We start from the raw sequence: 14,036 nt of genomic DNA, 5'->3' as shown, positions 1-14,036 counted from the left end.
TCACAATTCAGAGTTTTCAACCGAGGGACGCTCAGGGAGGTATAGTTTTACTGTCCTTCATAGGTTTTAATGCATTAAAACACCTTTTTACTGTGTATGTATTCGCCAAGCGTAATTTCATGTGTTTATAGACTGATAAGAGAAACAGTAGTGAAAACTAGTAAAAGCAGGTTTAATCTACTGAAATAAAATGCCACATTTCACCAGCTGCTTTCTAAATAGCCTCCAAAGATTATATATTGTGCATAAACATGCCACATATATATTATATGTATTGTATATTTCAGAAATGTCATCGAGATAAACGGTCTCTATTGCTTGTAATTGTTTCATCATCATAGTGGGATTTTGGATCAGCTCTAAGTGCTAAAATGTGATGTTTCTCTTGTCTTTAGGCATACTTCAGACAGGGTGTCGCCCTTCAGTATCTTGGTCGCCATGCAGATGCCCTGGCTGCGTTTGCATCCGGATTGGCTCAGGATCCCAAGAGTTTACAGCTGCTGCTAGGCATGGTGGAAGCAGCAATGAAATCCCCTATGAGAGGTGAGTGAAATTCATTGCACTCTGAACATATTCAGTATCTGTTGTCTCCTGTATAAGAACAGTTTTATTTGGATCTTGGGCTAAGCCCTTGTCACTTATCTTCCCCCAGTCCAACAAGACTTTATCAGTGGCCAATAAAGGTGCACTCGTTCAGCAAAGGATACATGAGTGTGCTAGTTTAGCATTAAGGCTGCATTCACACCCGAGCAGAGCTACTTTCAGGTGTTTTTATTTGAGTTTTTAGAAGTGTTTTAGAAGCATATTACAGCGTTTTATAACTTCAGGCATTTTTGTTTAGCCAAAAGAAAGCACTAGAGGAAGGAGAGGTGGCAGAGACTAGGGGTAGAGAGCTGCTGTTTGAGCAGAAAATGCAACAAAACGCTTGTAAAATGCAAATTTCGGACATTTTCAGGCGTTCCTATTGAAGTCTATGGGGCCCAATCTGTCTTCAATCTGCCATGTACCTTTTTGCGTGACGGGCGTTTTGCTTCAGGGGACAGAACGCTCAGATGTGAGCAGGGGCCATTGAATTGAATAGGATTTGGCTTGTTGATTATTTTAGAGCTACAAGCTTCAAGAAGAAAATCTCTCAGGTGTGAACAAGGCCTAAGTCAAAGACGTCTTTAACCACTTCAGCCCCAGAGGATTTGGCTGGCCAAAGACCAAAGCACTTTTTGCGATTCGGCACTCCGTCACTTTAACTGACAACTGCGTGGTCGTGCGACGTGGCTCCCAAACAAAATTTACGTCCTTTTTTTCCCACAAATAGAGCTTTCTTTTGGTGGCATTTTATCACCTCTGCAGCTTTTATTTTTTGCGCTATAAACAAAAAAAGAGCAACAATTTTGAAAAAAATGCATTATTTTTTTACCTTTTGCTATAATAAATATCCCCCAAAAATATATAAATAAACATTTTTTATCCTCAGTTTATATGGATACGTATTCTTCTACATATTTTTGGTAAAACAAAATCGCAATAAGTGTTTATGGATTGGTTTGCGCAAAAGTTATTGCGTTTACAAAATACGGGATAGTTTGATGGCATTTTTATTAATAATTTTTTACTAGTAATGGCGGCGATTAGCGATTTTTATCATAACTGTGACATTATAGACCGGACAATTTTGACACATTTTTGGGACCATTCACATTTATACAGCGATCAGTGCGATTAAAATTGCATTGATTACTGTGTAAATGTGACTGGCAGTGAAGGGGTTAACCAATAGGTGGCGCTGTAGGGAAGTCCTAGGGAGTGATTTTAACTGTGGGGGGAGTGGCTGTGTGTGACACAACACTGATCACTGCTCCCGATTACAGGGAGCTATGATCAGTGACAGTGTCACTAGGCAGAATGGGGAGATGCTTGCTTACATTAGCATCTCCCCATTCCTCCCCTCCATGATATGATCGCGGGTATCCCTGCGGACATCGAGTCCGCGGGACCCGCAATCTCACTCATGGAGCTCACGGAGCCCCCCCGCGCTCAATTCCAACTGATATTACTGCGGCGAACTCAGTCAGAAGTTTGGCCCCCCTCTTCCTTCCCCCATCACTGAGCCATTCACAAAGTGCAGTGCTCCACATATGCGCAGTAGGGAACCAGTTGTGGAGCCACAAGGTTTCACTGGCTGTTTCCCTTAGCTGAGATAGCGGCAGCAGCACCCAAGAACCGATTAAAAAATTGGCTCAGGTGAAGATAACGCTGGATTTGTGGACAGGTAAGTGTCCTATTATTAAAAGTTAGCAACTACAGTATTAGTAGCTGCTGACTTTTTTTTTCTGAAGCAGCCTAGAGCTCCGCTTTAGGACGATTAGAAAACACCTCATTCCTTTATTAATTAATGACATACATTTTATGATGCATCCACAAGTGTTTTTGATGCCCGTCAGCACTTAGTTATTTAAACCACTGCCTCCAGAATCCTAGCAAATGAACATTAGAAGCTTCTCAAACTCTTCCCAAATGATAAACTGATATTGAAAGCTTTTCTCAAACACGAATATGTGATAAAATTCCCTTACATTCACAATATTATGCAAATCATTTTGTAAGTGTTTTAAATGTTTCCCAAAGGCTTACCAAATGCCTGCTATTAATGCCTATGTGAACAGGCCCTAAGGGATGACTGGCAAAATGCCCACCAGAAAAGAGAAGGAGGAACATGTTCTTCTTTAAAAAGCAAATTAGACCTGATAGAGATTAGTAGAATTCAAATGTTCCCATGTACGTGTTGTAGTAATAGAAATCTTTGCCAGCACATCTTTTCAGTGCAAAGAAAATATAAAAATACATGCCCAGCTTAAGACTAGTTTCAATAATTTTTATTAAGATATTTTCCACATAAAAACATTCCATAACATTTCATCACAAAACCTTATTGAACATGCTTAACATACATAAATATAAAACAAAACACATAATCACCACATTCAACATAGTTCATGGATCAAAAAGGTAAAATATTAGGTATTTTCCATGGCCTCTCCCCTCTCCCACCCCCTAAAAGGAAGAAAAAAATTAATTTTTTCCAAACTTAATAGTGAAGTATATACCTTTACCCTTTCTCTTTACTTAAGTGACCCCCCACTGTTAACTTATTTCCGATCATGTTAATCCTTTATCCCATACTATAACCCTAATATTCTTCCCCAAACCTATAAGACTAAATGCAGTATATGGTTAATTTAAAAGACCTTGCTTATGTTGTCAGTTTAATACTAAGTCGCTACCAACTATTCGAATAGACCTTAGAGTAGGCCCCGGACACTTTGGGATTGATTTACTAAAGGCAAATAGGCTGCTTACTTTGCAGGGCCATTTTCCACAGAGCTTAGTGAATGTGGTGAAATTTTGCAAAGAATACACAATCATATGCAGGGAAAACAAATTCCCTTGCAAAGTGAACAGCCTACTTACATTTAGTAAATCAACCCCTTTGTCTCTGGAGGACCTCTGTTGTTGAAATTCTGTCTCATCCCTCTAGTATCCCATCAACACACATTTATTAAGATGCAAACAGTGTAGAATTTTCAGTTAAAGCAACCAATAATTCTGCAGCTTAGAGTAGTCAGGACAAAGAGATAACTTCCAGTTTTGTAAGCTGTTGCACTTTCCTTTTTGCTCCATACCTATTAAAAAAAGTCAGTCAACAAAACAAAGGCAGATAAGGAAAACTCCCAAAAGGACCATAATTATGACCCTCCGGGGTATAATTGATCTCAAAGAGATGTCTGTAGACAACAGTGTGAATAAATACAAAAAGCTTTTATTCATTTCAAAAATTGGGCAATAAAAATACAATACCAAAACCACCTTTCATCACCTTAAAAAGACAACGTTGTCTAAAAAAACAAAAAGTGGGTCTAGATGCCAAACTCACATTCATACAGTCCAATCAAGTCATATAATGTGTGTAATGGAATCAAATTGAGGGACTGTATGTTGATTCCACCCAGAGGCATAGCTTGAAGCTTTGTGGGCCCGAATGCAAAAGTTGACCTGGGCCCCCCCACTACTTCCAACATGCGTGCAGATACATCTACCGCATGCCAAGATACCCAAAGTGGCTTTTGAATTCCCAGAGTTCCTCTTTACATCAGAGGACAGGTATTACCACTGGAGAATAAGAGGACAGGGATCACCATTGGAGAATCAGAGGACAGGGACCCCTGGCAGGTCACTTGGCAGAGCTTCTTTTCCATCCCAGCACTGTATACAGTCCCCCCCCCCCCCCCCCCCCGCACACTACACAGGGCTGAAATCACATTCCTTTACACACAGTCTTCACAGGGTGTATCTGGCTTTTATGTTGTCCTTCTGACCTGTGAAATTCTCTGGTCAGAACGGCAGTGTAGTTACAGTAGGCAGATACACCCTATGCAGATCATGGCTAACTGGCTGTGTTGTAAAGGAATGTGATTTCAGCCCTGCGGAGGAGGAACGGTAGAGAGTGCTGTAATGCTGTAATGGGAAAGGCTTTGTTTTAGCAATTTCTGAAGGTTTCTCTGTCAGTGTTTGCAGGTGTTGGGGGAAGTTCGCCTTCCAGAGGTGTGTGTCTTTTCCCCAGTTGTTAGGGAAGTAGGGTAAGTAGACATCCCTGGGTGGGGGGTACAGAGAATCCCAGCTGGTGACTAGGAGACAATGAGCAGTGTCATACCTCACCAGTGACATTGATCCCATCGCATCTACAGGATGGCACTATCCTTCTCTTGTCTCACTGAGCTTGGTTACCATTATATGTTGCCAGCACACAGCACACAGACACTTCCCCATCCTGGGCTGTTCTCACCTCATGCTCCTCTCCATTCCAGAAATTGCTCACAGCTTCTCCCCAGCTAATGGGAACAGAGGGGTGTGGACTGTGGAAGGCAAAGTAGAAGCCCAGTACTGGAGTCTGGCTTTGAGGTCCTAGGGAAGATCGGAGCTGTATTTTGTGGAGGATATGATATGACAGGGAGGCTGCAGGGGCCCCCTGGAGCTAGGGGCGGGGTTGTGATTGTGACCCCTGCACCCCCTTATGCTACTCCCATGATTCCACCTAGAAAAATCCTAGGAGTGGTATTATAGGCAAGACTACAAAGAATTTATGAAGGAGACAAAGCAACCAATCATGAAGGGGATAGTTTTGTCAAAATGGCAATCCAGTCATATGATCTCGCTGCCCCCAGTTTTATTACAATAAACAGTGTGAACGAAAAGAGATATTATTTAGACTTGGATTTACAGTCAGCAAGATTCCTCTTCTTGATTGTTTCATGTCAGATATTTAATAGATTTTGTTGCTAAGACCTCAGTTTTGTTTCCTCATACGTCTTTGTCATCAACAAGTTTGCTAGATCACATTAGTATGGAAAAAGCTGATAGATGTCTGCATTAAGTTTTTTCTTCTATAAACTGTAAACATCTTTGACTTTATTTCCATCTATCTATTCTGTTCCCATGTTTACCCCATTCATCTTAGCTTTATTTTTAATCCACCATTTATCATTTTTGCTTCTCAATTGTGGAGAGTTCTTTTATCGTAATACACAGGCTTTCCATCTGCCAGTTGTTGGCAATGTAGTCTGCAGACTTTGTTTCCTGAAGTAGGTCCCATGCAACTATTTTCCATCCACTGGAATGAAGATGATAAATAGACACCACAATAAGAAGTGTAGGTGTGTGCTGCTGAACATAGTTTCAGTTACATGATGTCACGGGCGTTCAAATTATTATAACCTTTTTCCGAAAATTATAATTGGACAGCATTCTGAAACTTATAAGGATTAGTTCACCTTTATCAAAAATGTGTGTATTAAGATAAGGGGCACATCTGTAGATTAAAACAAAATAAATGCACAGCTTTGACCAAAATTGAATAATGCCCTTGCTATAGGTGTAGGCCATTTACCTACCTCCTGCAGCCTTGGCTGAAAACTCCCTGGAAGTTAGGATGTTGCTAAGTGAGTCCTAGCTATTACTGTTCACCTCTAACATCACAGTAGCAAGCTTTTACTTTGATTTAAACCTCCTCACATGGACTTTGTCTCTCCTGATGCAGTAGCCTTGAACTCAGAGTTTGAGAACTTGCTCCTGTGATTGTGGAGGTGAGCAGTAAAAGCTAGGCCTCGCTGAGTAACGTCCTACGAGTTTTCAGAGCAGGCTTCATGAGATACATAAATGGCCTACACCAACCACAAGGGCATTATTCAACTTTAGTCAAAACTGCATAGTTTGTTTTGAAAAATCCAAGAAAATTGACAAATGGACAGCAGCTGCATGCAATCAGGGGCAGCCACTGTCGGGGAAGCTTATGTAACGTCCTACGAGTTTTCAGAGCAGGCTTCATGAGATACATAAATGGCCTACACCAACCACAAGGGCATTATTCAACTTTAGTCAAAACTGCATAGTTTGTTTTGAAAAATCCAAGAAAATTGACAAATGGACAGCAGCTGCATGCAATCAGGGGCAGCCACTGTCGGGGAAGCTTATGTAACGTCCTACGAGTTTTCAGAGCAGGCTTCATGAGATACATAAATGGCCTACACCAACCACAAGGGCATTATTCAACTTTAGTCAAAACTGCATAGTTTGTTTTGAAAAATCCAAGAAAATTGACAAATGGACAGCAGCTGCATGCAATCAGGGGCAGCCACTGTCGGGGAAGCTGATGCCGGCTGTCAGAATACAATAGCTAACAAGAGAGGTTCATCCATCCACCCAAATCTATAGATTTCTGTCAGGGCCTGGACCTTAACCTAGGACCTCTGCTGTGTCTGGCAGTAACTCTTCTTGCTGAGCCATCTGAGATGGTGGACAGCTCCTTGCCTGATTGCTTAGACATCTTTTACCTAAATCTTGCTTCTCGTGAAACTTGAAATCTTTGCTCCTCCCATGAACTTCCTGATTTAAGCCATGCATCTGCACTTTCTCTTTGTCAGATTATTGTGCTCTCTCCAGCCAATATCACACTCTTGTCACTCTTGCTGCCATCAGTATCTTTGTCACCACTCATTATCGACATTTGGCTTGTTCCTTGACTACATTTCTACTTCATCCCAAGCTGCAACCACTTGTTATCAAACTTTGGCTTGTTTACTGACCATGCTTCTGCTTGATCCCAACCTGCTATATCTTCTAGTGAACCCTGGCTTGCTCACTTCCTGCTAGGGCAATCCTGAGGACTGTGACCTGGTGCTAACATGCAGCAGAACTCATCTCCACCATCAGGAGCTCTGGTGCACACTGGCTAGTACTTAGAACCCGCATCTTGGGTGAGCCAACATCATCGGCCAGGGTAACCTGCTTGTTCACTTATCCAGCTGTTAAAACTACTGGTCTCCAAGCCTGGCCCCTGACTGTGACAATTTCTCTCATTCAGCCATGGGGTTGAAGTAAAGAAATCTTAAAGTGTATGGCCAGCTTTAGAAAATCAGCCCATCTCAGAATGATAATTTAGTTCCGGCTAGAGCCTATGGGCTGAATCAATTATCCTCTCCAAGTTCTACTGGATTGTGTAATATGGCAACTGTAATTCTGGACTACATAATATGACACCAGCCCTGCTGCACTGTGCAATACAATACAATCACTGTTGTCTATTATGACATGAGTACTAGCTTTTCACCTAGTAGATACATTTAATTAACCAGATATTAAAATTGTAGGGACATATGTTCCATGTATTGATAATGCATATTCCCTCATAACACGAGGGGTTTGCTTGCGATAATATGGTTTACTTTGCCACTTTTAGCATACTACAGCTTAATAAATCCATTAGTAAATCTCAGAGCTAGGTAGGGGAGAGATTGCCATCACATATCACATGATTACCACAGCTGGATCTCTGTATTTTCCAACAGATGGACACAAAGATTTTTGCCAAGCTGTAATTTGCAACTGGCAGTAGCTAGGGCCCCGCTCTTCATGTTTAATACGTTTTATTGTATATAGCTAATATAGCAATATAGATCCTACTGTGAGAATATAATTTTTTTCATGCAAGATCCATTTAGTGTAAAGACTTTCAGTTATTTCACAGATAGTATTTTGGTTCTTGACACAAAGATACAGAGGTGTTTGTGTTTAGCCCAATTGCTTTCATCTTGTTTCATTAGTATGTCAATTAGTACTAGATAAAATGATGAAAAGGAGCACAAAATGACAACGGGAAGTGCAGCAATCGAATCACGTGTTGTTTTTTCTCAGTTAGAGCCCTTTCCCAAAGGCTTTCACACTGGAGCGGTGCGCTTGCAGAATGGTAAAAAAAGGCCTGCAAGCCGCATCTTTGCAGCTCTGTAGGAGCACGTTGTTGAAAACGCAGCGCTTTTCACAGGTGGTTTTAACCCTTTTTCGGGCATTAGCGGGGTTAAAACCGCCATGCTAGTGGCCGAATAGCACTGCTAAAACTATGGTAAAGCGGTGCTAAAAATAGCGCCAATTTACCGCTGATGCTGCCCTCCCCAGTGTGAAAGGGCTCTTATTGTGGACTGGCAGTTTACGCTTGTAGTTTGAGCTTCTCCTGAACAGTTTTCTTCAGCTTTATCTTTACTAATGCAGAGTCATTGACTGGCAAGCGGAGTCATACCAACCCTCTGACATCACCAGTGCTGCAGCTGTCTATTCATATCACTGTGAAAACAAATTTAGGGGTTGATGAATTCAAAGTTTAACAGGCTGGATAAATGAACTTCACTTCCTTTACAGGCACACATTGCATTTTTATTGCCATTAAACAAACCGCATGGCTTATTTATTTTCTTTGTTTTTGCAGTTTTTTTTCAACTGCTGATTACCATTTGATAATGGCAGTACATATATGAGCTTAGCAACCAATCAGAATCCATCTGGAAATGCCTCGGTGTCTGTTAACACTAGTTTCAATTAGTTACTTTGCACATTGAGTTCAACTCTTTATTGAAAAAGACTTCAAGGAGCTGCAAATGGATGATGGTAATACATGTTCATCCCATTCTGTGAATTGTGGTCAAAAAGGATCTATAACAGCTTCATGTGGTTTTAGTTGCCTTCATTCAATGTGACTTCTTTTAGACGTCATTAAAAAGCTAACTTCACTTATACACAAGGTAACGTTAACTGCCTCCTATGCCCCCAGAAAGCCCCCTCCCAAAAACCTTGGTTTAATAGGCAACCTAGCCCAGGAGTAAGGATCTATGTTGTACCAGGTGCCATTTTCATTTTTCCAGTAGATAGCTTCTCAGTGATGTCCTATGGGGAAAGTCCACACATACAGTATAGTTTCAGTAGGCACATACATTTTTGTTATTATAGCAATGTTTACGTTGAAATTATTTTTGCTATGGCTTTCATGGTGAAAAGGAGCAGTAAAGAACAATCTCTGTGTAGCGGTACAAAGCAAGAGGCCTATATAATAAGCAAATATGTTTGGCATACTCCCATGTACACACATTTTATTACATACATACGATTATATAGTAAGACAGTTTCAAATAATAGATATTAATAAAATTATCTACATCAAGCCAGTCTCTGTCACAGTGCCTTGCCTAGGACAAAATAACATAAAAAGTCAATGTGCATAACTATTCACCCCCCTAAAGTCAATACTTTGTAGAGCCACCTTTTGCAGCTATCACAGCTCCAAGTCGCTTTGGATAAGTCTCTATGAGCTTGCCACATCTTACGGCTGGGATTTTTGCCCATTCCTCCTTGCAAAACTGCTCCAGCTCCTTCAAGTTGGATACGCTTGTGAACAGCAATATTTAAGTCTGACCACAGATTTTCTATTGGATTGAGGTCTGGGCTTTGACTAGGCCATTCCAACACATTTATATGTTTCCCCTTAAACCACTCAAGTGTTGCTTTAGCAGTGTGTTTGGGATCATTGTCCTGCTGGAAGGTGAACCTCCGTCCTAGCCTCAAATCACACACAGAGTGGTACAGGTTTTGCTCAAGAATATCCTTGTATTTAGCACCATCCATCTTTCCCTCAATTCTGACCAGTTTCCCAGTCCCGACTGCTGAAAAACATCCCCACAGCATGATGCTGCCACCACCATGTTTCATTGTGGGGGTGGTGTTCTTTGGGTGATGCGATGTGTTGAGTTTGCGCCAGACATAGCGTTTTCTTTGATGACCAAAAAGTTAAATTTTAGTCCCATCAGACCAGAGCACCTTCCTCCATACATTTTGGGAGTCTCCCACATGCCTTTTCGCAAACTCAAAATGTGCCATTTTGTTTTTTGCTGAAAGTAATGGCATTCTTCTGCCCAGTCTGCCATAAAGCCCAAATCTATGGAGCGTACAGCTTATTGTTGTCCTATTTACAGATACTCAAGTCTCTGCTGTGGAACTCTGCAGCTCCTCTAGGGTTACCTTAGGTCCCTGTGCTGCCTCTCTGATTAATGCCCTTCTTGCTCGGTCCGTGAGCTTTGGTGTGCGGCCGTTTGTTGGCAGGTTTGCTGTGTCATGTTCTTTCCATCATTCCATTTGATAGATTTCATGGTGCTTCTAGGGATCATCAAAAGATTTGGATATTTTTTTTATAACCTAACCCCGACTTGTACTTCTCAACAATAATGTCTCTTACTTGTTTGGAGAGTTCCTTGGTGTTCATGGCCGTGTTTGGTTAGTGGTGCCTCTTGCTTAGGTGTTGCAGCCCCTGGGGCCTTTCAAAAAGGTGTGTATATGTAATGACAGATCATGTGACACTTAGATTGCACACAGGTGGACATAATTTCACTAATTATGTGACTTCTGAAGGTAATTTGTTGCACCAGAGCTTATTATGGGCTTCATAACAAAGGGGGTGAATACATACGCACATGCCAATTATCAGTTTTTTATTTCTGAAAAATAGTTTTATGAATGTATTTTTCTAATTTTACTTCACCATCTTAGACTATTGTGTTCTGATCAATCACATATAATTCAGATTAAAAAAAACATTGACCTCTCCTATATGTGCTCAGCTCAGAGAGTTTTCGGATTCTAAGCTGTCAGAATTCCAGATCAAATGCCACTTAAAGTGGTTGTAAACCCTTACAATCCACTTTGACCTACAGGTAAGACTAGATTAAGGCTTACCTGTAGGTCCAAGAAATATCTCCTAAACCTACACGGTTTAGGAGATATTTGCCAAAACACAGGCACCGCTGTCTACGGCGCATGCGCACTGAGCACGCCGTTGTCAACGGCGATATGCTGCGAGTGGGGGCTCCCGTGCACATGTGCGGGAGTGACGTCATCGCGGCTTTGTCGAAAGACAGCGCTGGAGCAGCGAGACCCACAGGAAGATGGATGCTCTGGACTACAAGGGACAGCGGTGACTTTGCTGGCTCCTGTGTCAGGTAAGTGACACATAATGGACTACTATGTCTGGCAGGATCTGAGTATGGTCTCCAAAAATGTTGCTGAGTATACAACTATTCAGAAAGCTGCATTGTAGAAACTAGCTCAAGCAGCTTTTTGGAAGTCTTCACTAAAGCTGCCTAAGAGAAAAAAAATATCTATAGTAGACTGACTGATTGAAGTCAAGAGAGAAAAATATGAATAATAAGGCAAGCAAAATAATAGTTAGACTGAAGAAAAGGCTTCAAAACTCCTAGGACTCAAGCAAACAGTTAGAGGTGGGGTTGGTTTCAAGATCTTATGTTTGGCAATGTCACAACCTCTTGTAGGCAGCAGTATACCCAAGTGCTTAAGGACTCCTGAAATCCTATGTCCCTCAACGGGCAATAACGATTCATACATTAATGTCTACTTTCTCATTGTACAAGTATTTATTTTGTAACAACAGTTTTAAATAGTTTGAACTGGTTTAGGAGGTGGCAGCTTCGGTTTCTAGTAGTAATTTCCTAAAGCTATAAAATTATTAAATTGAAAAGATAATAACCACCAGAGGCAAGCAGACTTGAAAAAAGGGAACTAAATTTAAAGGAAATGCTCAGGATAGGCCTGGATTGAACAGAACATAAGTTATTACACCTGACATTTCAGTAACTCAGACACATTACAAACTAATATGATCATTTCTTCGGTATACATCCCTAATTCCCACACCTGATATTTCTTGATAGCATTCAACAATCTCTGTTTATTGGCAACAGAAACCATGCCTATTTTTCCTGTTGATTTATTTATTTAGCACTGTGATTTGAGGCATGGACCCAGGCTCATATGAGAATAAAACAGCTTAGAAAGAAATGGAAAGGCAAATGTTACACGGCAACAAGTATCTCAAGGGCTCTCTACTAGACTCTCTTCCCACATGTGTTTCATATAATAAAGGCTGTGAAGTAAAAGAGTCGGTATAGTGCTATAATCACTTAAAAGAAATATTACAACTATAAATCACAAAGCATAAACTGGGATAACAATGCTGTAATGGCTTTAAGGTCATAATATTAAAGGACGATCACAATGTAAATGGAGTTCAATTCTGTATTGATCTGGAGATAATCAGTTTGAGAATCTCCCTACCTTTCTACGTTAGCGTGCTATCTTTTGTATAAATGACTGTGCAGTTTACAGCTACAGTGTCCCCGTCAGTCTCTCACCGCTTATCACGCACATGCAGGGACACTGCAACATTCATTGCTTAAGGGTTCAGCAAAATATTGATTTCAGCTATTGTATAGACTTGACCTAGCTCTATGGTGCTATAATATCATTGACACTAGTGTTTGTCTATGTGATTATATAGATTATAAAGCCAATGTCACTGTTTTTTCTTTATCCCATTATGACCAGGGGTGTTTTATTACTTCTTGCTTGGAATCCTTTTTTGTCTGAAGTCTCTTATTATTTCTTTAAATGCGATTTTTAAATCAGATAGATACAAAGTGGCCGAGAATAATATAGCAACATGGCCTCCTCCACCTCAAACTGCAATCCCGGGCCACTGCTAATGTGAGTTTTGCCAGTAGTGTGACCAATCTGAGCAAAGCAAACAATACTAACCTCATGTGCATCAGCTAATAAATAAGCAGTAAACATTTTGGCATTAATCAAGCTATTTAGTCAGTAAATGCTTGGGAGAAGAATTGTGTGACTTGAGGTTTGAATTAATCTGATGATAATTTTTCATAAAATAAAGATCTTCCTGTTTATAGTCAACCTAAGGGCTCACCTAGAATCAAATTTTCAATAGTTTATTGTAGAGGGTTTATATCCTCTGTAAGGTATTTTATTGCTTTTTGTGTTCCTGCTTTCCCAACGCAAAAAAAGCAGGCAAGTCTCCTCAACTGGAAATACAGAAACAAAATACAAGATGTTGCTACTGTTCTTCACTCTACTAATAAAAATACTTATATTGCTTTCTTGAAGAAATATTCGTTACTTCTGAACTGGTGACACAATAAATAGTTAAGGTGAAGCTTACCAATAGTCATGGGTGAATGTGTTTAGAGTCGATTTGTGGGCTGTTTGACAAACTCATTGTAAAATCATGAAGGTTAATGGGAACCCCATTGGAGTCCAAGTGGGGGAATCTTGAAATGTAATTCTGACATTGGGAAGGCTAGTAGGCAAGGGGTTATGAACCAAAGGGCATGAGGAGCTGAGCTTGACACTGCCAGGGAGGATTGATGTGCCAATGCAAAAAAAAAAAAACACTTCTCAACAGGAAGCAGGTATTTTTTTTATAAGGTTTCAAAATTAAAATGTGCCATTCCTTTTAATTAACATACTGTGGGGATTCATTAAACTTGCTTGTGAATTGGCACAGAATCGGCACAGGGTTATTGAAAAAAACTTACATTTAGAAAGAAACAATATCATTTGCTGCTAAACTATATTTCAGATAACCAGCCAGCTAGGGGATTGCAGGGGAGGTCATTGACCATGTACAGCAATAGCCGAATATGGTCAATAACAGCCATCAAAAAAAAAATAGTGTGGAGTTTCCTAAGATATCTATTCCAGGCCCACACATGATGATTCTCTTCTGATGGACTCTCACTGCAACTTGCCACCTGGCTGCTGAATGTCAGCAAGCTGACCAGTGATGTAGTCTGATGCTA

The 14,036-nt window shown here is 40.6% G+C and overlaps 1 protein-coding gene across 3 annotated transcripts in view; it reads left to right on the top strand.

Annotated features, from left to right (window-relative positions):
* TTC28 (tetratricopeptide repeat domain 28) overlaps window positions 1–14,036 on the top strand; it is an 810,203-nt gene that overhangs the window by 380,902 nt on the left and 415,265 nt on the right. For all 3 annotated transcript variants that reach the window (XM_077461413.1, XM_077461412.1, XM_077461415.1), the window contains one exon: window positions 396–543. In XM_077461413.1, the coding sequence (XP_077317539.1) occupies window positions 396–543 (148 nt within the window). The remainder of the gene's footprint in view (window positions 1–395; window positions 544–14,036) is intronic.

Source organism: Lithobates pipiens, unplaced genomic scaffold (genome assembly GCF_037356315.1).
Source record: "Lithobates pipiens isolate NorthernLeopardFrog02 unplaced genomic scaffold, aLitPip1_a1.2 Scaffold_3, whole genome shotgun sequence".
Classification (NCBI taxonomy): Eukaryota; Metazoa; Chordata; class Amphibia; order Anura; family Ranidae; genus Lithobates; species Lithobates pipiens.
Note: the sequence above shows the minus strand (reverse complement) of the source record. Positions and strands in the feature narration are given on the sequence as shown.